The 25,677-nt window shown below is 48.3% G+C and overlaps 1 protein-coding gene across 1 annotated transcript in view; it reads left to right on the forward strand.

Annotated features, from left to right (window-relative positions):
- The window catches only part of AGBL4 (AGBL carboxypeptidase 4), a 1,267,959-nt gene that overhangs the window by 1,127,845 nt on the left and 114,437 nt on the right, over window positions 1-25,677 (forward strand). Inside the window, exons 7-8 of the mRNA XM_019937625.2 lie at window positions 2,430-2,519; window positions 13,263-13,377. Of these exons, the coding sequence (XP_019793184.2) occupies window positions 2,430-2,519; window positions 13,263-13,377 (205 nt within the window). The remainder of the gene's footprint in view (window positions 1-2,429; window positions 2,520-13,262; window positions 13,378-25,677) is intronic.

The raw sequence follows: 25,677 nt of genomic DNA on the forward strand, positions 1-25,677 counted from the left end.
TACTGCTCTTGGTGGATCCGGGAGGAGACAGACAGGGGAGTGAATGGGGCACTGGGCTGGGACTCTGCCACTGCTACTGCATGACCTTGGACATGTCCCCTCCTTCTGTGAGCCTCAGTTCCCTCACCTGTAAGATGGAGTTGATACTGTCCACCTCAAAGAGGCATGATGAAGATTAAATAAGATAGTGTGTGTCTAAATTTCTTTATAAACCAGGATCTGTATGAGTATGTTTTACTTATTAATTGAATAGCCAGTTCCTGACCACCTTTCCATACAGAGTCCTGGGAAAATCATTAAACATACACCATGAGAGTCACAGTTTCTCCCTTGAGGAGCTTGTATTCAGTCCAGGAGATGTTCAGGTATCTAACTTCTCTTTTAAACCATAAACTTGTTAAGAGCAGGTGAGCCTTCTCTCTCTCCCTTTGCTCCTAAAGGCACTTAGCATAGAACCGAGAACAGAGTGAGTTCTCAAGTATGCATTTTGGCTTCATTATATGTTTTGCTGTCTTACAGGGACCTAATATTAGGGAAGCAGTGACCTCAAAACTGGTCACCCAATAGACCAGGCAAGTCCTAAGCTTTCAGATCCAGGTATAATAGGGTTAATTTTTTTTTTTTTTAATTTTAGTCTCTGACTTGGGGCATCAATTGTTGGGATCATGAATCACATTCTCAAATAACCTGTCCTAGCATTTCAGAAGCAGAAAGCCAGTTTAAGATCTCTGCCTCCCCTCTCCATCCAGATTGTCCACTAATGTAGATGGGATCCTTTAATCGAACGCCTCTCAGTGTTCATGTCTGAATTTCCTTCAGGTCATTGTTCTGTTCTGTGTCAATCAGTCCTTCTTCTGCCCATGGCTAAGCACCCTCTTCCTGCCCCTCCTTTCTAGGAATGTCACTCTTGGTTACTGCTTTTGTCTAATAATATATTTGCACGATGCTAAACTTTATGATACAAATGAGACTTCCGTAGAGGCAGCAAAAGCATGGGCTTTGACTTTGGCCCATAATTTTCTACTTCTTTGTATGTCTAATACCTTTTACTGGATGATGAATATTGTGAATTATACATTGTTGAATATCTGGATTTTGTTGTCTTCCTTTAAAGACAGTTGGACTTTATATAGCAGGCAGTCAATTTTGTTGTTGTTGCTGTTGCTGTTCAGCTTGATCCATCTGAGATTTATTTTAAATTTTTGTTAGAGTGAGTCTTGGGTGGTTTAGCCTCACCACTAAGGCATGGCCCTTCTGGATTCTCTACCAAATGCCCTGAATGATCAATGCGGACTTCCACTTGGGAGGTGGGAGTTCAAATGATTCCTAGCCCTATGTGAGCCCTGAGAATGTGCAGTTCACAGCTCCCTGGTCGTTTTTTCATGACATCATGGAGATTCACCCTGTTATATGCATATCTTGGGACCCAGCAAAGACTCATGAGGACCCCTTTATGGATTCCTGGAACTCTTTTTCTACAGAGCTCCCTCTTCTCTGAAATACACAGAGTTTCCCCACAACCACCACCTGGTTCAGACTCCCTGAACTTCAATCTCAGTGAGATTTCCATGCTCTGTTGAGGATACCTCTCTCTGCTCTTTGGTCTGGGGTGGCCTCCAGGCAAAAAACCAGGGCAGTCATGGGGCATGCCTCATTAGTTTTCCTTTTCTCATGAGTTAGTCTTGCTCATGAGTTAGTCTTGTTCAATGTCTGAAAAGAGTTGTTTTGTATATTTTGTCCAATCTTCTAGTTGCTTAAGGTGAGAGAGAAATCTGGTCCCTCTTACTTCATCAAGGCCAAACAGAACTTGGATTCTAATCTCAGCTCTACCCTATGTAGCTCTGTAGGTAGAACTTGAACAAGTTATATAACCTCTCTGAGCCCCAGTTTCTGTCTCAGTAAAAGAAGTATTAACTGTCATGTTTCTGTAAGGATTATAAATAATGTGTATAATGTGCCGGACACAAAAGGTGCTATTTAAATGACAGCTGCTACTATTACTAATATAAATAGCTACCTATTTTACTCCATCAGTTACTAAATTTTTACTGCATACTAGGCAATATGTAAGCTTGTTAAATTATGACAGCAACCCTATGAAGAAACTATCCACATTTATAGATTAACACATTGAAACTCAAAAAGGACACATAACTTGCCTACTTTCATGGTCAGTGGATCTGGGATTTGACATTGCTCTTATGACTTCTTCAGATGATTGTAACATTAATATGATCAATTGCGCAGAAGAACAGAAATGTAGTTATTTAATATTGGGTGACCAGGGACATAATACAATTAGTGGTTTTAACCCAATGATTTAAGAGATAAATGTAAAGCACCCTTTCCCTGCCCCTCCCACACACATACATAACAACTCCCCATCTCAGCTGTCCTCCTTAGTAACCTACTTCCATTTTATCTTACAGACAACCTTTGGGAGGGGGCAGAGCAAAAGGTGGTATTCATCACAGGACGAATCCACCCAGGGGAAACACCCTCTTCATTTGTGTGTCAAGGTAAGTTGCAAGATCTCATGGGCATCCCGTGTCTCCCCCGCACATCCATCTGGGGCACTGTGATGGCCTCTGGGACAGTATGGTCACATGCAGGGTCCTTATCTTGGATGAGAATTTACTTCACTTCTCAAGAGGCTACACCTGATCTCCATTAGCATTTGTTTCACTAAATGTTCATCGACTACACGTATGCATGGAAGAATGGATGAATGAATGGATGGATGGGTGGATAGACAGATGAATAGGTAGAGTTCTCCTGTATGTGCTAGATTGAGGATGGGAGTCATAGAGTCGTCTGCACTTCCTAGCTTTGTTTTACATGTCTCCAGTGGTTTACAAAAAAATAAATCTGGTTTCCTTCCACCCATCATCACCACCACCACCACCAACAATAAAAATTCTGGTCCCAGGTCAAATCATATATTGGCAGAAGTGTGGTGGGCTGGGGAAGTAAGAATTGAAAGTTATCTGTTCGTTCAGTCAATAATTCACTTAACAAACAGCTTTTGAAATACTGTACCAACCATGAGAAGGAATGCATGCTTCATATCAGACAACCAGAGGTAAATAAGAGGTAATTTCTCTTCTCAAATGTATCTGTTTGTAATTGAATTTTTATTTATTATTAAGTAGTTAATCCATATAAAATATATAGTCAGCAGTATATATACATGCATGTATATATATACACATATATATTCAATTAGTCAGCAATATAAATATATTCAATAGTGTATAAATAATAATTTAATGAATGCCCAAGTTCCCACCAGCTTAAGAAGCTGAATATCATCTATTCCTTTTAAATCCTCTGTCTTTCCTTCCCCCTCATACAAATAACCATCAGCTTGAATTTTGTATTTGTCCTTCTTAATAGTTTTACTACACATGTAAGCATTCCTGAACAATGTATTTTTTAGTTTTGCATGTTTTTGAACTTTATAAAAATGGTATCATTCTGTATGTGTTGGAACTTGAATAGCTGTCATTCAATTGTTTTCATCATGTATTCTATTCCATGTCTGTCTATACCTCAACTTACCTATCCGTTCTCCTGAAGATGGACCATTAGGTTGTGTACAGTGTATTTTCTTACAGACAATGCTGATACAAATGTGTCCTATTTGTATCCCACAAATGTGATACATAGGTGTCGCCTTGTGGGCCTTGTGCACGTGTGCAGATACTTTTCTAGGGTGTATAACTGTGGAATGCAATTGCTCTGCAAGTGGCTCGGCCACTTCCCAGCAGTTCGGTTTCCTCAAATGTAAAATAAATTATTATATCAATATGTATCTGGGAAGGCTGTTATGAAACTGGCATGAGATGAATGTAAACAAACACCCAGTCCTGTGTCTGGCATACAGCAGGCCCTCAACAGATGTCACCCCCTTCCCCATGGGATCTGAGAAGATGAAGCAGGTAATCTGCTTTGTAAACTCTAAGGCACTCTGCAAACACATATGGGCCTTATTTTCCCCGTTCGTCTCCTTACAAGGCTGTGGTTAGGCACCACTTCCTCCCTCTTGGTTTCAGACACGGAGCCTGAGCTTCAGGGAGAGGAAGTGATTGCCCAAAGACAAGCAGCTCTTCAGAGGCATGGCTGGGGGGTCTCAACTCCCCGCTCCAGCCACCTTAGCTGCCTCCTTGGCATTCTCACTTCCAGCCTCCTTCTTCCCCGCACTGTCCTTGCAGTAACCTCTCGCAGGGCCCTCCTGCTTGGACCAACTTCTTTACTGGCAGCCATCTGTCAGTTACTAAACTTGGCAGCAGCCTGTTCCCCAGCTGATCAGATGCAACTCTTTTGTCCTTATTTGTGAAAAGACAGTAGCCTTACCATCAATACTTCATCCCTGGGAGCCCACACTTCCGTGCCCACCCCGTCTGTGGGCAGCAGACAGAGGGTAGGGTCACTATCCCATTTTACAGAGGAGGCCCGAGGCACAGAGAAGTCGAGAAGCTCCCAGGTGCTCCCTCTGTTGACCCTGGATGGTGCTGAGTTTATCGATAGACTCAGTGCTGTCTATCACTGAGGCTTTCAGTCAATGTTCGCTCCTTGACAGAGGCTTTAATGCCTTCCCACTACCTTCTCAGGATCAACTCCCAACTCCTTGGCATGACACTCACAATTCTCCATGGTGTGGCCCTTGCCAGGGGGCCTTGGCCTCATTATATCCCAGCTCCACACAACTTAATCCCTGGATAGTCTTCTCCCCACCACTGGGCCTTTGCACCTGCTGCCCCTCTGCCTGGGAGGTTTCGTGCCCACTCCCTTCAGCCCGCTGCTTTGTGCCCGCCTTGTGGGTTACCCAGTGGTCATCTTTCTGGCCCTGATCTGTTATGCATTTGATTTATATTCGTCGCTCTCCCTTTAAACCTAGCTGTTTGAGACCCAGGGCTGGATCTCAGAGTGTCATTTTCCGCATCTGTAAAATGCGCATTGTCTTGTTCATTTCATGGGGCTGTTGTGAGGAACAAACGCTGTCTTGGCTCTCGGATGCTAAATCTGAGTCCAGAAAGAGGAACCTCCAGTTCACAGAACCAGTAAAGAGAGGAGGGGGCTTTGCGGCTGGGTCTGCCAAGCCTGTGCATGCTCTTTTGCTGGAGGAGTGAGGGGGCCTAGAAGGACTAGAGGGCCAAGCTTCCTGCCTGGAAGAGCAGAGTGTCCTGGCCACCCCACAACAACCAGTACATTTGACATGTGAGACTGGGAGGCTCAGGGGAGAGAGGTGGCTGACCCAGGATCACACAGCTAATTCATGGCGGATGTGACGCCGGGACCCATCTCCCCAGACCTGGTCTTCCTCTGTCCCTATCTCTGTAACTGCCACTTAAGACACACAATTCACCCTTCCTGAGGCAGCTCAAGACAGGCAGGATTCCCCCACTTCGCCAATGAGGAACTGAGGCATGGTCTTCCCCAAGGGCCTCCCAGCCCCCTGGCGACAGCCCAGACCACGGCCCCATGGGGCTCAGCTAGGGCTTTCTTCCCTAGACCCAGCCCTCAGCTGGATTCCCCTCCCCAGCCCACCTTGTTCTGGGGAGGGCAGGGGGGTGGGTCTAAGGCCTGGAAGATTGATTGCCGAGGTACCTTTGGTTCTGTTAACTCTGTTTCCCCATTAACTGGCTCAGTGACCTTGGGTGGAGGACAAACATTTGGGGCCTGGTCATCCCCATCTGGCTGGGACCTCGGTTCTCACGGCCGAGCTGCTGATGCACCTGCTGCTGGGAGTAGAGTGAAGTCCTGTCGTGGCAGGGCTCTGGCGGGGGTGGCATTCGGCGGTGGGGGGGGGGGGGGGGCTTTGAATTCCTCAAGGCTCTGCATGTTGGGGAGACGGCTGGTTGTCAGTCACCCTCTACTGCCCCCAACCCCGCTCCTGGCCTCTGGGAGGCCAAACTGTCCTTGTTTTCCAACTACGGTGTGGGAGGTCAAGGTCACTCCCACGTGGCTCTGTAGCAGAGTGTGTGTGAGCTGTTGTCTCTGGGGCTACACCACCTGGATTTGAAGCCCGGCTCCCCCACTTGGTACAGGATGACCTTGGGGATGTCCTGTAACCTCTCCTTGCCTCAGTCCCCTTATCTCAAAAGGAGAATAATAATAGAGATCCTGCCTCATAGGGTTGTTGTGGAGATTAAATGAGTTAATAACCATAAAATACTTAAGATGGTACTTGGAATGCAGTAAGCACTGAAGAAGTGTTATTCGCAGGGGAGGAAGTAGCGTTCATGGAGCATCCGCAGGTGCCCAGGATGGTTCCTCTTATCCTTACTGGGAACCCAAACCCAGGCATGTGACTCCTGTACCACGTGCCCTGCCTTCCTGGCCTCCTTCCCAAGAGAGCCGTTAGCTAAACCCTCCTCGTTTACCCACGTGGGAGACCACGGAGCACGTCAGAAGTTCGGCCGGGACTGCACGTCAGATCTCCGACCTCCGGTTGAGTGAATATTCTTGCGCTGACGCTTTCTGGAGTTGTTGGTGCATGGCTCACTGAAAAGTCCCACCTGCAGAGCGCCTGCCCCTTCAGACCGTTCATAAATGAATCGGTTAAGCCCATGCATATGCCACACGACCGTGGAAGGTGTGCCACCCTCAGGAGACAGCAGGGACGTGTGCATCACTGAGGCTTTAGACTTGAGCAGCCCTGAGTCGGAATCCTACCACTTCACCTCCGCTCTGGGGACCCTCGCTCGGCAAGTCCTCAACTCTCGCAGCCTGTTTCTCTGCCTATAAAATGCGGCAGCAACGTGGTCCTCCAGGAGCTGCTGTGAGGATTCAGGGAGCCCTGCTCAACGTGCCAAGGGGCCCACCAGGCCCTCCCTCTGGGAGCTCACTCTTCCGGGGTGTCCTGTGCGGGCAGGGAGAGGAGGGGGGGAATACACACACACACACTCACAACCACCAGGACACCAGGACCCAGCGCAACCTAGCATTTCCCACAGTGAGGTGGTGACCGATGCCCCTTTCTCCCTCCCCTCCCCAACTCTGTTTTCCTCTCTCCCTCACCTGTTCTCCATCTTCCCCTTCCCCCTCTCTCCCATACAGCCTCACAGATGCCTGAAACCGGATCCCTAAGGGGTTGTCACGGAGCCTTTTGCTTCCCCAAACTTGTCCTTTCATTTGTGAAATGGGCAGAGTTGGGGATAAGAGGGTAAGAACTTAGATTCTGTGAACTTCAGTCTCTTCAGGGCGAGACTGCCTGTGATTCCATAATTCGGGGCCCTTGGGCTCAGCTGAGGGCAGACAGGGGCCTGGTACACGGTCAGGGTGGGGTCTAGAGTGGCTCCTGCCACGTGACCCACATTCTGAGCCCAGCAGAGACCCCAGCCGACTGTCTTGCTTCAAGCCTGGGCTCTTCCCATTGCACTGTATTCTGCCTATTAGCCGGAAACAGCAACAGTAAACCTTATACAGAACTCTCTAGAGAAAAATCATGTGAGCATATATGCAAATCATCCTGCACATCACATGCAAATAGACTCCTGGCTCTTTCCATCTTGGCTTTGTGAAAAGGGCACCACTCTGAAGCCAGTAGAACTGGACGTGAATCCCAGCCAGGCCCCTGTGAGACACTCAGGAAGTGTCTCACCCTCACTTTGTTTCCCTGTCTGCAAAACAGAGCCAGTGTAATTACAGGTCAACCCATCACTGGTCCATATTTTATTCATTCCTTTCTCATATATCTATTGAGGACTTTCCAGGCCCCAGTGCTGAGCTAGGCACTGACAAAATCATCGTAAAAATGTAGAGCTGTCCTTGCCCTCCTGGAGCTCACAGGCTGGAGAGAAAACAGATTTGCACAGCGGATGCAAGCCTCAATCCCCCAAACTCAGAGGTACTGGAAATATGACTTTCCTTACTTTTCTAAAACTGAACTCAGTTTCCATTTTGAGGCACCATTCTGCCAGGGGCCAGAAACTTAATCTCAGTCACTTTGGTGTCACCTTTCCCCAAGATTGTGTGATTTAAGCCAAGATTATTGATGCTCCTGGGGGTGGTAGACAAATAGTCTTGTCATCAGTGTCATCATCTATCCACACGGCTTCCCCTCCATCAGCGGCTTCCCCGTGACTCTCTGGGCTTTGGTCACTGCAGAGCCCCTGCAGGTCACCACCATGTCAGACCCTGCCTCCTGACTGCAGGCCTCTTTTATGTTTGCTGGCACTTTGCTAGGTCTGTGCCCCTATTGCCACCTTGTCACCCTTCGGGACATCTGTCCATTATTATAACTTCCTTCCAAACCACATTCCATGCTGTAGCCAGGGGAAACTCTCCAAAGCCTAGATCTGACCCTAACCTTGCAATGGCTCTCCTGTGCCCTTTATATTCTTCAGCAGGACTAACAAGTCCCCACTTACCTCTCCCGCTTCTCTCTCAACATCCTCCCACCCTCACACCTTCAACCAAACCAAATAAGAGCAATGAGTAAACAACAGACCTCCTATGTGCCAGACACTTTGCTAACATTAACTCACTGAGATCCTCACAATAACTCACATGGTAGTTATTATTATTATTTTCTTCGTAACTGAAGAGGAAACTGAGGAACCAAGAGCTTAAGACCACACAGCTAGTCCAGTTTCAGAGTCTGTGCCTTTCTTTCTTTCTTTCTTCAGCTAGTCCAGTTTCAGAGTCTGTGCCTTTCTTTCTTTCTTTCTTCAGCTAGTCCAGTTTCAGAGTCTGTGCCTTTCTTTCTTTCTTTCTTTCTTCCTTCCTTCCTTCCTTCCTTTCTTTTTGGCTGCGTTAGGTCTTCGTTGCTGCGCACAGGTTTTCTCTAGCTGCGGCAAGCGGAGGCTACTCTTTGTTGCAGTACGCGGGCTTTTCTTTGCGGCGTGCAGTCTTCTCATTGCGGTGGCTTCTCTTGTTGCAGAGCATGGGCTCTAGGCATGTGGGCTTAGTAGTTGTGGTGCACGGGCTTAGTTGCTCCGCGTCATGTGGGATCTTCCCGGACAAGGGACCGAACCCGTGTCCCCTGCACTGGCAGGCAGATTCTTAACCACTGCACCACCGGGGAAGTCCCTCAGAGTCTGTGCCTTTAATTACAAAGCTATGCCCCCTGGAATTGAAGAGCTCTAGCAAACAGGCTGTCTTCTTTCTCACCTCCCAGCCTTTGTGTAAGACCCTCCCTCCCTGGGACACTGTCCCCTGGCACCCCTTTCATCTGGCTCACTCTACTCACCCTTTAAGTTGCCATGGCCTCTTCCTGACCCCCAGGCTGGGTCAGGAGTCCCCTGAGTTCCCAGAGCTCCCTGTGCTGTTCCCACCAGAGCCTTTGCCAGTGGGTACAGTGGGGGCTGCTTTCTCTCCATGCACCCTTTGAGCAGGAACCTCTCACGCATCTTGGAATGCCGAGCTCATGGCAGGGACCTGGCCCTGCGAATGTTTGTGCAATGAGTGATTATCAGCACAACTAACCCTCTACAGTAAGTCCCCTACATATGAATGAGTTCCATTCTGAGAGTACGTTCGTAAGTCCAATTTGTTCATAAGTCCAACAAAATTAGCCTAGGTACCCAACTGGCACAATTGGGTACAATTGGCCATAGAGTACTGTACTATAATAGGTTTATAATACTTTTCACACAAATAATACATAACAAACAAATGCAAAAAATAAAGAAAACATTTTAAATCTTACAGTACAGTACCTTGAAAAGTACAGTAGTGCAGTACAACATCTGGCATACAGGGACTGGCTCTGAGTGAACAGGCAAGAAGAGTAACTGACTGGAGGAGGGAGAGGAGCTGGGAGATGGTAGAGCTGAAGGATCGTCAGCGATAGGACACGGAGGGCGAGCTGCAATGTCACTCATGCCTGACGCTGATGGCACAGGTTCTGGTTCCTTGCTGGATTCAATTCTATCTACCCTCTTGAAAAAATGATCCAGTGATGTCTGGGTAGTAGCTCTTTTTCTTCTCATCATAGATGACATGGTAGCATTGGATTGCATTCTGAACTGTTGCTGCAACCTTCATGTACCATTCTACATTCAGGTCCTGTGCCTCAGAAACTAACAGTGCCTCCTCAAATAAAGAAAATCCCCTTGCCATTTCTTGTGTCATGCATCTCTTCAGTTCTTCAGTTACTTCTTCTTCCTCTTGTCTCTCTTTGTCCTTTCTGTGGGCCTCCAGTTCCATCAGGTCTTCATCAGTAAGCTCCTCATGTTACACAGCAAGTTCAATGAAGTCATCCTCTTGCAAATCTAGCCTGAAATAAAGATACTGTACTACCGTACTCTATACAGTACTGTACAGTAGAGTATACAAAAGCATAACTACTTGTAGAGGATGCATGCACATGACAGTGTGCACGTGAACTAACTTATGTGATTGGACATTTGAACGCACGTTCGCATCTTTGAAAGTTCGCAACTTGAAAGTTCGAATGTAGGGGACTTACCGTACTTTGTTAAGGTTGAATGAATTCCTGGGACCAATCTATCAATAGGCATTTATTAGGCACCTGCTGTGTGCCTCGCGCTGAACCAAGTATACTGGGAGAGATAACAGTAATGGATGTTCAGTTGTGGTTTGCCTGGCGAGGGTCATCGTGGCCAGGCGAGGTTGGCAGGGCAGTGAGGTCTGCCGCCCAGCTTTCACTTCAGATCCTCTGCCACTTTTCCTTCTTCTCCTCCAGCCTCGCTAGCCTCCAGCCCTGCTTTCTTCCACCTTCCTGATTACATCGGTTCAAAGGAAAGGACCTGCAAACTTGTTTACTTAAGGGACAGAGACTGATTTTAAGGGGGTGGATTATGTCTCCCAGCAGGAGAGAGATGATTCTCCTCACTTAACAGATGAGAATTCTGCTACTCTGGGGGAGAGGAATGAAGTAGATGGAATCATAGGCTGTTGGTGTGGGTTGCATCCTTGGGAACCCCTGGATTCTTTCTTCTAAATTTATCAATGAACCAAAACTAGAACCCCAGTTCTCTAACTGCTGGTTTGTTGGCTTCTCCAATTGAGTATCCTTGTCCCCAAATCCCATAGTCAGTCAACTTCACAGACAAGGACTCCTGGTTCTAAACTGCATTCTACTGTTTTACTACTCCACTGCCTTTCAACCTTTGATCTGAGTGAGTTTATGAGAGCACATCACAGTGTTCAGGCGCTGTGTCAGGCAGTCAAAAGGCAGGGGTTCTAACCCTGTCCCACATCAGTCTTCCAGGTTCAGTGTTGTTACCTCTGTATCAAGACGAGGAAACTGGTCAGAGAAAGCTAACAACTGGTGAAGAGTCACAGGCAGGTCCCCAGGTCCACACGCTCTCTGCTTCCTCGGTCCATGCCGTGCTTGGGCCCATAGTGGGGGATGGCATTTCCTCTCCACTCTGACTTTCTCCGACATTCCTCCTCATCCTTCTCTTCACTTACCACCCCCTCCCACACCAAATACAAGTGGAAGATCTCCTCCTAGTTTCCTGATCAATAGGAAAGACTCCTGTTGAACAGTATCTTACCTCAAGCCAAGAAATGAGTCTAAAACCTCTGCTTTCCCTGCCCCATACTCACTCTGGGTGGCTGCAGCCTCCGGTCTGGCTTTGTTTCCTCTCATCCTTTTATTAGCTGCCTCATCGGCAGCCCAATTAACCTGCTCATCTGTGAAGGAGGATGGCTCACAATGAGCTCCTCCGTTTCCAGAAGCCATCCTCTGAGGCAGCACGGCCAGGCCCTGAGCACAGGCTGGCTCCTTGACGGAGGGCTGCCCCAGGAGCCAGGGTCAATTAGTGGACAGATTAAGCAATTACTAGCCCCTAACAAGGGTGCCTGGCATCATTACCCTGCCTGTTTACTGGCAAACTGCAGCTTTCATATGAAGACCAACAAATAAATTAGGGCATCTGGTCGACTGCCGCTTCGGCGGCGAAGTAAATGATGTCCAACTGGCTCTCGGCTGCCCGTGGATTCTCAGCCCCGGCCTAATGAAAAGCCCAAGATGTCCCTCACTGGCCATGGCAGCTCTGAATGTGCCTCTGAGCGACTTCTCATTCCAAGGGCTAAGTGCCTGCCGCTGGGCCTGTGGCTCGTTCTTAGTTACCCCGCTGCTTCCTCCTGTCTGGCTGTCAAAACCTACTTCTCTTTCAGGGCCCAGCTCAAAAGCTTCTTTCTCCTTGATGCCTTTCCTGCTCTCTCCAGCAGGAGAGGAGTTCTCCTTCTGTACTTTGGGAGGGTTTTGGACTCTCCTGTCTCTTCCCAGCATTACAGGAATTTCATGGAATGCCAGAGCTCCATTTAGCCTACTTTTCTCGGGTCTCTGATGAATAAGTAGAAATGTGGAGAAAAGGAGGGACAAGGCAAGGACTCAGTTCTTGTTTTCTCACCCGCTCTCCTGTAGATATATGTGGGCCATCGCCAGGATATCAACGACAGCAGTGACAGAGTCAGGTTTGCCCTTCAGGACAATCCCTCTGGCTATAGTGATGAGGGCTCATTCTAGAGGTGGCTGCTGTCACCTAAGTCAGATGTGGTTGTTCTCATCCAGGCCAAGTATGATGGTGGCTTAGAATAGAAGAGAGGCAGAGGGATGGAGATGAGGGGCAGATTTGCTAGCTTCAAGGAAGAGACTTGGAGACCCCCTGAATGTGGGAGGAGGGTCATGGAGAATTCAACTCTTCTAAATCTGGTGACCTGAAGGCGAGGTAGTTGTTGGTGCCAGTGAAAAGCAGAGAGGGCAGCCAGCCCCAGAGTCTGGGAACAAGGACCCTCAAAGTGGGGAAAGGAGCAGGCTTGGGGGCATTGACAAAACCTCCCTGTCCTCTTGTGACTTCTCCTTTGTGTTTCCTGGTGCACCCATCAGCCGCTTGAGGACTGAGACCCCTAAGGTCCCTGACTCCATCGTCATCCAATCTGATGGCAGCCTTTAGCCAACAGCGCGTCCATTAGGGAGCAGCTCTAAAGTTATTGTTTAGAGTTATCCTGCCTCTCCCCCATCTCTGTCTGTCAAGACGCAGGGGCCCCTCCAAGGCACAGCTCATATGCTGTCTTTTCCTGGAGGCCCACCCTGTGCTCTTTAGCAAGACATGCTCTCCCCCAGCCCATGAACTTCAATATTACATCTTGAACTGTCTCTTGGAAACAGAGATATTATTTGTAAAATTCACTGGGCAACACCTAGTCCACAGCCGTACATTCACAGTGGCTAACAACATAGGCCCAAATCACCTGTTGAGCTGTGTTTTCCCAGCCGAGGGAAGTGTGCTCCTCCTTCCTGAAACACTTTGAGGTTAACCCAGGTGCTTCTCTTTCTCCAGGGATCATTGACTTCCTCATAAGCCAGCACCCTATTGCTCGTGCCCTACGGGAACACCTGGTCTTCAAGATTGCACCCATGCTCAACCCTGATGGCGTCTACCTGGGCAATTACAGGTGAGGGACGGGAGAGAATGCTTGGATGGTGGTGTGGAAGCAGGAAGAAAAAGGGGATAGGTTTCTGAGGAAGAATTTTCAGACGACCCATGAGTTCATTAGAGGAAGTTTCACTCTGGCCCTTGAGAATATGACTAATGGGCCTTGGCTGTTTCGTTCACAGTCACCTGAGGTCACTTGCTGGAGTTTTCTGGGCAGCTTGCCGGACCAGGAATCAGGGGACTTAATATCAGTTTTGGCACCTACTTCCTGCGTAACCTTGGGGAATTCACTTTCCCTCTCTGATGCATTGCAGTTTCTCTTGCATAATTAAGACAATAATTACTTACCTGGCAGGGCACTTGTGAGCATCAAAGGAAAAGGTGGCAATGAACGTGCTTTGCAGAATATCATATGGTGGTGATAAGGGTTACTGTTTTGTTTCCGGGTTTCTTCTTGGAGATTATTAATGAACGAGAGTAGCAACCCAGACCACGTGAACGGCATTTTGATTTGGTGTGGGCATACCGGCTAGCCCCACACTCACTCAGGCACTCACATCTTGAGCTCTTTCTCCTGGCTTAGCACCATAATTTACAGCTGAAAATTCCACTACCCGGGGAACCATCTGCTGAGAGAACATTGAATCCTCTGAGAGTGTTATTACCCTTATTTCACGGTTGAGGCAACAGACTGGCCCAAAGTCATACAACCAGTAAATCATTGACTGTCTAACTTCACTGCCTAAATTATACAGCTTGAGAGTTGATTAGTCCCACAACTCTCAAGGTAACATTCAAACTCCCCGGCTTTGACACAAAGTTCTGTGTGACCTGGTGCCTCACCTCCCACCCTCTGGTCATAGAACTGTTGCTCTGCTCACTCTAAGGGAGGCCTGGTTCCTTACACAGGTCCTGTTGGTGCCTGATACCTTACCTTCATAAAGACCCTCTGTCCAGAACCTCCTGGTCCCTTCCTCATTTCACTAACCCTTCCTCACAGCTCAGCTCATGCCTCTTCTTCTAGAAAACATTCTGCAAACCCCCAAACAGAATTGGTCCTTCCCTTCTCTGAGCTCCCACAGGCCTGGCTACCGAACATGTCTTATCCTATTGCATGGACCCCACTGGTCCTAAAGTCACCGGAGGGAAAGCACTGAGCCTTAATGGTCCTTGTGTCCCCGGTGCCTGTCAGCAGGGATCAGCACATAGTAGATGCTCAAAAAGAATTTGGTGGATATGAGAGAAGGAAAGGGATGACTTTACTGAGGAAGGCGCTGAGGCTCAGGTATGAGATGGGACTTGCCCAAGTTCAGTGGCAGAGCTCAGACCAGAACCCACATTGCCTGACATCCCATCAGGCCCATTTTAAACAGAGCTGGTTTCATGCTTTCCCAGAATGTGACAGTTGGGTCCACAGGGGCTTCCCAGTACCCCTGGGTATGAGTTAGAGAGAACCCATGGGATGCATGATGCCTTAATTAAAGACAGTTTTGCTTCCTCTCTTAACTGGCTCAAGCGATGGCTCATTAGCCCTGGCAGGTTTTATGGCTGCGGCAGGCCTGGGAGCAGTGCCTTCCCACCTTCGCTGGACAGAATACACTGTTAGTGATAATGTTGGTGGAAGGACCATTTGATTGATGTTAACGTTTATGTTTAATTACAAGAGCGGCCGTGGTCCGAGAGAGGTCAGGACTGTTCACTACACACACTTATTTATGTCATCATCTGCTGTCCCGGGATGACCAGTTGGAAAGAGGTCTGTGACCTTGGCCAAAATGCCTCCCCTCCCTGGGCTTCAGATGGCCAGGGGGCTGGTGCTGGGAAGCTGGCTGCTTCCTACATGCCCTCAAGCTGTCCAAATTTTGTGATTTGGGGATTTCAGGATAAAAGAGCTCCACTCCTCAGAAACGGTTCTGTACCGAAGTTTAAAAGCCCCGCGTTCTCCTAGTGAGAATGTGTGATTCTCGTTATGAGAGTTGAAGAAAATCTCTAACCACAGGCATTAGTCCTGTTGCTAAAATAGCTGAGTAGCAACAAAGAGCCTAGCATGAGCATTCACCATTCAAGTCTGGGAGAATGTAAAAAATAGTGATCAAGACTCCAGATGGATAACTTCAAGGTGCCTTAGAGGTCCTGTAGGCCAGCCCCAGCACGGTGTCCCGTGGTTTGGCTGGGACTTGTCCAGGCATCATGGGGGAAGAAAGATTTGGAGTTCAAGTGAATTTGGGAAACACAGAGTTAAGCAAAATTAAACAAGTTCTTTCACAATAAGACTTTTCAACAGGAATCCCGAGAGGGGAATATAGTGTCCGGTGTTGCCCAAAGGAACCCTTTTCCTAAAGAGCTCGCTACCCCTCCAGCCCATCACCCGCTCCACCACTACCCTGTCCCCAGAGGCTCAGGGTTTCTGAAACCCAATCTGGGAAAGGCCACTACGAGAATTCCGCTTGCCACCCAGCACCGTGTGTCAGGCGTTCACACACTTATTTGATCCTCACAGCAACTCTATGGAGGAGGGTCTCTGAAGCTTTCTCTGCTCGCAGATAATAAAAACCTAGTCCGATTAGCGTGAGTACAGGAGGAAAAGCCAGAGGGAGTCGGGGGGAGGAGCGAAGGACAGAAGGCGGCCAGTGGGAAGGAAGGATGCTTGTCAGAACCTCCGGGCAGCACACAGAGCCCCACTCACAGACCGCCTCGCAGCACTGGGGTCAGCCCCACCTCCATCACGTGCTCCCTGACCTTCACTCTCTACACCTCCCCTCAGGACGTGCAGTCTCTCAAGCCTCAGTGACGTTGAATAAATAACCTGCCTTAAGTCGTGTGGCCTGTGAGGAGTGGGCAGGGGTGCAGGCGTGCCCCAGCCGAGCTGTGCTCCTGGGCTGTCCTATACCAGCTGCTGGCATCACACACGCCAGACCCAGTGGAGAGCCGCAGACAGGCCTGTCCTGCAGGCGCCTCTTCTCCCCCGACCCTGCTTCCTCTTCCTCCTTCTGCTTCCTCCACATTAAGGAACCATATAATCTAGTCTAGGCAGGAGAGTAAGACTTCCCAGATTTGATCACGCGAAGCTTTTATTTAATATTTAATAATACAAGTATTGGGCTTCTACTATTCTACTATTCTACTATAGTAGAATAGTAGAATAACTGCACTCTAGCAGTTAATGGCCGATGATGGCAGCTGTCCCATGAGAGAGAATGCATTTTACGTAAGAGAGCAGCAGTGTTTACTTACTACACTACTGTACGTGCTCCCAGACTCCGGCTTATGGGAGGAGTAGAGAGGGCCAAAGTTACAGCAACCACAGTGCACTCTCCAGGTGCCCTCTAGGACAGTTAGATGGTGTAACGGTAGAAACCATGATACTACGGCATCTAATAAAAACACAGAACGACTATACCCTCGTCTCACGTACTACACTCCAGCAACACTGGCCATTTTTTTCAGTTCAGGCGTGAGGTTTAATGCCGCTCGCAGAAAGGCCTGCCTAGATTCTCCAAAATAAATTCGGTCTCCCATTCCACTCTTTCAGAGCACTCTGTACCGTCCTTTCAGAGCCCTGGCCCCAATTCGTAATCACGTGACTACCTATTTAATGACTGTCTCCACCTCTAGACGATAAACTCCGTGAAGTCAGGACTTCATCCCCAAAGCCTGGCGTGGTGCCCAGCATAGAACTGGCCTTTGATATATATTATCTGAATGAATACATACACACCACAGCAGTGTTTCGCAACTGTGCCATGGCGCGGAGCTCCAGTCCCCAGGAAAGGAGTCATCGCCACACGCCGTCAGCTCCCAACCCTTTAATTTCAGCAACACGGCCTCCTAACCCCAGTTGTTTTGATTTTATGCTGTTGTGATATAAATACTATGATGAGCTGCTGTAGTGATTTAGAGAACTCTGGGTTCAGAGGCACACTTCGTTATTGTATATTACATCCAAAAACCACCTTTCATCATTACCGTGACTCTCTGAGAAAGTCAGTTTTTATTGTACCCATTTGAGCAAAAGGGAAACCAAGTCTGCAGAGGTGAAGAGCCCGTTCAAGGTCCTATGGTGTGTCCAGGACTCTCCACACTCCCAGACACTGCCTGTGCCTTACAAGCTGGAGGTGGAAGCAGAGAACTAGCAGTCTAACTTTCCCCGCTCTCCTGAGTCTTCTAGTCTTGGGGCAAGACACTTCTCTCCCCTGGCCTCAGTGTCCCCCTGCCCTGTTGGAAGAGGAAAATGAAGTGAAAGGCACGCTTCGTCATTTAGTAGAAGTACTAGGGAGAGGCTCTGTCAAGAATGGTACAGCGGGGCTTCCCTGGTGGCGCAGTGGTTGAGAGTCCACCTGCCGATGCAGGGGATATGGGATCGTGCCCCGGTCCGGGAGGATCCCACATGCCGCGGAGCTGCTGGGCCCGTGAGCCATGGCTGCTGAGCCTGCACGTCTGGAGCCTGTGCTCAGCACGGGAGAGGCCACAGCAGTGAGAGGCCCGCGTACCACAAAAAAAAAATAATAATAATAATAAAAAAAAAGAATGGTACAGCTATAGCATGGATGAACCTTGGGGACATTATGCTAAGTGTAATAAGCCAGACACAAAAAGACAGATTTTTTATGATTCCACTAATATGAAGTACTTAGAGTAGTCAAAATCATAGAGACAGAAAGTAGAATGGTGATTTCCAGGGGCTGGGTTGAGGAGCGGGGAAGAGAGTTACTGTTCAATGGGTATAGAGTTTCGGTTTTACAAGATGGAAAGAGTTTTGGAGATGGTTGCACAACATTATGAATACTTAATACCACTGAATTGTACACTTAAAAATGATGAAAATGGTAAATTTTATGTTATGTGTATTTTATCACAATAAAAAAATAATGGTATGACTTATCAATGCAATTTGAGCATCTTTGGAGGGTTCTAGGGGTATCTCAGGGCTAGGAGCTTTGAGGGATGAACGCTGTAACTCAGGTGTCAGAGAGCCGAGAGCTACAAGGCAGTGGTTGGAAGGTCTTTGGGGTCGGGGGTGATGGGCCGAGTCAGGCTATGGCGGCTGGCGATTCTCACTGTGCTGCAGTAGGTGTGGCTGGTCCCACACAGTGCGACTCTTGCTCTCTCTCTCTCTGCCACGTTCTCCTCCCCATCACTTCCTTTACAGAGGAGACAACCTCCATCCCCACCTGTACCCCACTGCGCCTGTGTGATGTGCGAGGTGCCTTGCATTTGGAAAACAGACTCTTCATCTCCATATGACAATATGAAACTCCGCATCGGGTTTGCATTTCTTAATTAGGTGCTTGTCATTGTGTATTCCATAGAGCCACGTATAAGTAAATAGTCAGAGACCTTTGAATAAATTTATTGGGTTTATTTATGTTTTTGGGCATAAAAATCTATAATTACCAGGTACAGCCTCCCTATAACCGGTATTTAATGACAATTACTTTTTGTTACCATAGAAATGAGTCCAAAGTAGTTACCCATAATTTCTCATTTCCCAAACCTCACACACGCTGAATTGCAATATTACCATAGTAATTGCCTATCAGTCATCGTAAAATACGCAGTTACCCAAAGGATAGCAGGATGCTGTGGACTTTCTCATTGTGGGGAAGCCTCAGTGCTTCTTGGGAGTGTGGAGGTGGGGGAGAGGAGTAGACCTCCGTGGGTGGTGTAGAAATGATTCAGCTTTATCGCATGACACTGCAGACCCTGTGGTGGAAACGGATGCTGCTACGACCCGCAGACTCGCAACGCATCATGCCTCTCCGCCCTGGTGAGCCTCACGTAGCAAAGAATGCTCCAGCGCAGTAAATCCAGTTTAACTAAGGTTTGTCGGGGGCCTGCTGAGTGTCGGTCCCTGTGCTACGCCTTAGGGAAGCAGATGGAAATCAGAGGCGGTCCTTGGCAATAAGAAGACCAGTGTTTGTACTAGAGGCATGAGTGTGAGGCTGTGGAGGCCGAGGCATAATCAGAGCTAATGTCTAAGTGCCTACTAACCGCACATTATACGTATCATCTCCTCTGACCCTCACAACAGCCCTGAGGTGGAGGTAGTATTATGGTCCCTTTTTAATTAGAAAAGCAAATTGAGGCCCAGAAACACCAAGGAACTTGCCCCACGTCCCCCAGCAGGAAGGTTACGAATCCAGGCAGGCCAACCCTGGCCTGCTACAGATTCATCCCCCTGCTACACTGTATCCTGAAAGCAGGGAGTGCTTCCTTCTGACTGGGGGTGACGAGGGCTGGTTTTTGAAGGGCGGATGGTATATAGGAGTTCACCAGACATAAAAGGAGATAAGGAGAGATTTGCACAGCAAACATCATTAAGTATGGCAGAGGGTGAAACATCAGAGGAAGTATTTCCAACACGCACACATACATGCACACACACAGACACACACACAGATACACACAGATATACACACCACACGAGACACATACACACACTCACCCACAGACATTGGAACTGACCAACCTTGCCCACCTCAACATCCAAACGGGGAAACATTTTTAACTGTCCAAAATAGACTAGAACATAAAATTAGCTGTGTAAAATACATGTCAATATCCTATTTGTTCTTTGACAGCATAAAACTGCATTTTTCATCAACTAGAAATGGAAACAGAGATCCACTGCAAGTTGTCTCACCAGGCGATATCTGCCAGCCCCTTCTCACTGTGCCTCCTTCCCCACCCAGGCCTCGTGTCCCCCCTTGCTGCCTCTCCGTAGCCTCATCAGCCTTGGAGTGGGATGGGAGCTCAAAGACCTTTGTCCAGTGCCCTGCCCAGGGCAGGGAAACCTTAAGAAGTGCTGCACTGCTGACAGCTCTGACTGTTAGGGGGTGTTTATGTCCAGGCTAAACCTGATAGCCCATCACCTCTGCTTTCTACCCCTGAAAGATTAGTCAGGTCCAGTCCATCTTTTACATAGTAGCCCTTCAGCTGTTTGAGGATTGTGTGTCCCCACTCCTCACTCACTCTACCCCTGCCAGCACCTGTTCTCCAGCCTGAACATCCCCAAAGCCTTACAAATTTTCATATGTAATCTGAAATCCATTCCTCTCCCCGTCCCTACAGCTGTGCTCTGAACATACTCCGGATGTTTGTCGTGGTCTGTATTTGCGGCATGGGGTCCAGGATGGGACAGTTATAATGATGAGAATGATGACGGTGATGATGGTGGTGATGACATTGATGATGACGATGACAGTGGTGCTGATGTTTTTGATGATGATGATAGTGGTGGTGATGATGATGATGACTAGTTAACATCTATTGAACGTCCTGGGCCTGACCCTATTCTGGGTGTTTTGCATGTATTGTTTAATTCTCAGAACAACTCTCATTATTCTCATTTTACAGATGAGGAGACTGTGAGGAGACTGAGGTAGATTAGGTAACTCCCTTAAGTTCATAGAGCTAGCTAGTGGCATAGGAGAAGGAAGGGACCACCACAGCCTAATTCTGGGGATGTATTTCTCCTGGCACAGCCTACATGCCCATCGCTATCTGACACTGAGCTCTCGTCAACCTAAATCTTTCCACTTGCATTCCTGCTAAGTCACAGCCCTCACCCCCGCACCCCACCTCCTCTGAGAACCTTACAAGGAGGCATGGACTGGGCAGAAATCATGCTGCCTTTTTGAACAAAGAGGAAACCAGGCCACAGAGAGGCTAAGTAACTTGCTCAAGGTCACACAGGGAGTGAGCCACATAGTTATTTAAGATGAAACGCAAGTGACGCAGGGGCCAGACAAAGCCTTACCTCCCAGAGACTCTCTCCCGCTTTATGTAACCTGCGTGATGTTTCTACAGAGGCTGAAAGGACACTGGGGCAGGCAGCATAATCAGGTGTCTAACCCACGAGTGCACACGGCTAAAACCAATTATTCAAATGAGCTTCCCAGCCAGGTTCCTCAGAAAAGGCCAGATGGCTAGATGTCTACGGAGGCAGTTCCCCATCTCTGTCCCCGCAAGCAGCTGAATAGCCTTTCAAAGTTAGAGTTGATAGTGAGTTGATTTTAATAACTGATTCTACAGTGAAGACAGGCCTCTGAGGAGACAGTAAGCCAGAATTAGTGGCTGGGGAGTCCGGAGGAGCAAAACAATATGATAGAATCAAGAACTTTATCGTTCCCGGTCTTAGTTCCTAAACCGCTGCTGGAATAGTGTCAGTTCTCTATGTGCGATCCTTCCGGGGCTCCCCATTGACCATCAGAAGCAGCCTATCCTCTTTAGCCTGGTCTTCAAGGCGGACACAGCATCCAGGAAGCTCCTCCTCCTTCATCTCCCACTGTCCGCCTTGCCCTGTGCGCAAACGCTCACTCGGCACACGCTTCGTCCTGAGCATCCCCAGGGATCTGAGGTGGGCTTGGCCACGTGCTTGCCCTCAAGGAGGAGGCGCTGGTGAGATGACTCCTGAGAGGAGAGTGGGAGTTAGTTGGGTGAAGAGATGAGCAACACATTCTCTACCAAAGGAATAATAATGTTAAATAACAACAGTGATGATAACAATGCAAACATTAATGGAATTATACAAGCTGTCGGACCCGACTCTAATAGTTGTTTTTTTTTGTTGTTTTGTTTTTTTACATCTTTATTGGAGTATAATTGCTTTACAATGGTGTGTTAGTTTCTGCTTTATAACAAAGTGAATCAGTTATACATATACATATATCCCCATATCTCCTCCCTCTTGCGTCTCCCTCCCTCCCACCCTCCCTATCCCACCCCTCTAGGCGGTCACAGAGCACCGAGCTGATCTCCCTGTGCTATGCGGCTGCTTCCCACTAGCTATCTACCTTACGTTTGGTTGTGTATATATGTCCATGCCACTCTCTCACTTTGTCACAGCTTACCCTTCACCCTCCCCATATCCTCAAGTCCATTCTTTAGTAGGTCTGTGTCTTTATTCCTGTCTTACCCCTAGGTTCTTCATGACATTTTTTTTTTCTTAGATTCCATATATATGTGTTAGCATACGGTATTTGTCTTTCTCTTTCTGACTTACTTCACTCTGTGTGACAGATTCTAGGTCCATCCACCTCATTACAAATAGCTCAATTTTGTTTCTTTTTATGGCTGAGTAATATTCCATTGTATATATGTGCCACATCTTCTTTATCCATTCATCCGATGATGGACACTTAGGTTGTTTCCGTCTCCGGGCTATTGTAAATAGAGCTGCAGTGAACAATTTGGTACATGACTCTTTTTGAATTACGGTTTTCTCAGGGTATATGCCCAGTAGTGGGATTGCTGGGTCATATGGTAGTTCTATTTGTAGTTTTTTAAGGAACCTCCATACTGTTCTCCATAGTGGCTGTACCAATTCACATTCCCACCAGCAGTGCAAGAGGGTTCCCTTTTCTCCACACCCTCTCCAGCATTTATTGCCTCTAGATTATTTGATGATGGCCATTCTGACCGGTGTGAGATGATATCTCATTGTAGTCTAATAGTTTTTAATGTATTATTCCCACTGGACATGTAGGGGTCATAACTCATCATGCTCTTTCTCCCACTCTCAACCTACTTCCACCAATGTAGGAGGAGATACAGGGGTCAGAAAGATAGAGGTCAGAATATTAGCTTCATTATTGAAAAAAGCAGAATTTGCAAGGCATGGCTTATATCTGTGACCAAAATTGACCTCCTTATACGTCACCCCAAAATTCAACTTCCCCACCAGCCACAAGCTGAGTGGGAAGGAAGCTGCCTCCCAGAAGGCACACCAAGTGGAGGAGAGGAGGACAGAACGGACCCTCCCTGCAGGGTCACAGATCCAAACAAGCTGTGCCAGGAGGGCCAGGCCCGGCAGTCTCTGCTCCTTGTATCAGGTTGACCCGTCAGATAAGTTCCATCCCCTCCCTTGGGAAGAAGATGCGCAGGGATGGAGATGAAGAGCCATTCTCCTGATTCCTGGGGACTAAAAGTCCCCATTGGGATTGAAAGCAAACTATGAAACTTCATGAAACTATGAAGTAGGTTCTAATATTATCCTCAGTTTACAGACAAGGAAATTGAAGCACATAGAGCAGTGAACTCACTTGCCCAAGGTCCCATGTGAGGGAGATCCAGGAGTCAAAACCAGAGAGCTGGCTCGAAGCCCAAGTGCTCAGCCTCTGAGCCCTGCTGCCTGAACCCCGAGTGAACAGGAGCCCTGAGCCCACTACCAGGTGGTCTGGCGTGGCTAGTGCACATGGTCAGGCCTGCAGCCTATGGTGCAGGTTCACACACTGCACAAAGGCTAAGAGAGCAGATGGAGGCTGACGAGCCTTGCCACTGGAGGTGTTGCACCAGCCCGCAGAAGGCTGTGCCTTTTTGTAACTAGCTCATAGGACATATAATGTGCAAGCCTTGCATGGTGTACAGGTTGGGGGACATGATGCAAGAAGCTTAAGGAATAAGTTGGGACTAGTTTGTGGAGGACCCTGAGTGTCATACCAAGATGAAACCATAAGACCAGCTAACACGTGTATAGCGCTTATGTCAAGCGAGACGGTGTCCCCAGCATTTACACAGCTGATCTCATTTCATCCTTTTAACAACCCTCTGAGGTAGGCGGAATCCACATTTTGCAGATCAGGGCTGAGGCACAGAGCGGTTAAGGCACCAGCTAATCCACGGGCCCTCCAGGGTCTTACCCAGGCAGTGTGGCTCTGGAGTCCACACTCACAACCTACGCCGCTTCTCAGGCTCCGACCAGGTGGGCAAGGGTCTCGCCAGCGCCCAGATCTGTGAAGACCTAAAGGACTTTTCTTTCCCTTATGCTTCCTCTGCCTCTTTTCATTAAAGGAATGGAAATAGCCTTCCTAGCCCCAAGGGCCAGTACTGTACACTCCTTTAGAAAACGTGCCCCCTTGGGCCTTTAAAATGGTTCTTTTTACTCTTTGTAAGTGTTCTTACAGAAAAAAAAATAATCCAGTAGTTCTGGAATGGACTTTCAACTCTATCCTTACATAGCTGTGTGACTTTGGCCTCAATTTCCCCATCTTTGAAATGGGGAGATTGGGTTTTATGGAATCTTGGGTCCTTCCATTTGGTGACTGGCTCTCAAAATCGCTTTAAGCCTCAGGGTGGAAATCCCCCCAAGCCCGGGTGTTTGTTGCTGACCAGCAGGAGCCGGAAAGGAGGGGGCTGAATCCTGGAGCACACAATCTCCACGGGAAGGGAGAGGGCGCTCCAATGACGGTTCTCCTTGTCCACCAGGAATAAGCTCCAGGAGAAAGGGCCCCAGGGAGTCTAGTGTTAGAGATGACCCCTTCCCCAGGTGTGGTCTCATCACCCCCTTCCCCAATCTTACCACCTTGCCAGAAGAACCACCACTACAGGGTCAAGACCATGCTGATCCTTGGAGGTCAGAACCCTGAGTGCTCATCCTGGCTCTGCTATGAACCTTGGGCACGTCCAGGGCCTCCTCCCATGGATATGCAATTTGTGCACTGCACAAAGGCTCCTGGTCAGGGGGTCAAGGTGGGCTGCGACTCTGCTCCCGACCCCACGTCTGGCCAGAACAAGTGACATCATTTTGTACTTCACCCACCCAGAAGGGGCACCCGTTTCTAAATTGTCAGCCTGGAGCGGGGCGGGGTGGGGGGGGCACCTTTTGTCAATTTGCATAAAGGTACCTTTTGTGCTAGGTCCTATTTGAGAGCCAGTTTCCCCATTTAAAAATTAAGGGTGTTGGGACTTCCCTGGTGGTGCAGTGGTTAAGAATCTGCCTGCCAATGCAGGGGACACGGGTTCGAGCCCCGGCCCTGGAAGATCCCACATGCCGCGGAGCAACTAAGCCCATGCGCCACAACTACTGAGCCTGTGTTCTAGAGCCTGAGAGCCACAACTACTGAAGCCCACCTGCTTAAAGCCCATGTTCCGCAACAGGAGAAGCCACCGCAATGAGAAGCCTGCACACCACAACGAAGAGTAGCCCCTGCTGCCAGAACTAGAAAAAGCCCGCACGCAACAACAAAGACCCAACGTAGCCAAAAATAAATAAATTTATTAAAAAAAAAATTAAGGGTGTGGCATCCAGCCCTCACCTCACATGAGTCCCTCTATCAGGCCCTGAGCTGACTCCCAGGGCTGCTAAGAGAGAATAGAGTGATGGTTAAGAACATCGGCTTTAGAGCTGGGCACGCCAGGTTCAAGTCCTGCCTCTGTCCCTGGTCCTTGCTGAGCTAGGGGCAAATTACTTAACCTTTCTGTTTATTTCCATTTCTTCAGTTTAACTGCGAGTTGGCTGTGTACCTGACACTGGGCTAACACTGAAGACTGGGTGGCAAATGAAATTGATTTAGTCTCTGCCCTCCCAGTGCTTTTAGGT

The sequence above is a fragment of the Tursiops truncatus genome, chromosome 1 (assembly GCF_011762595.2).
Source record: "Tursiops truncatus isolate mTurTru1 chromosome 1, mTurTru1.mat.Y, whole genome shotgun sequence".
Taxonomy (NCBI): domain Eukaryota; kingdom Metazoa; phylum Chordata; class Mammalia; order Artiodactyla; family Delphinidae; genus Tursiops; species Tursiops truncatus.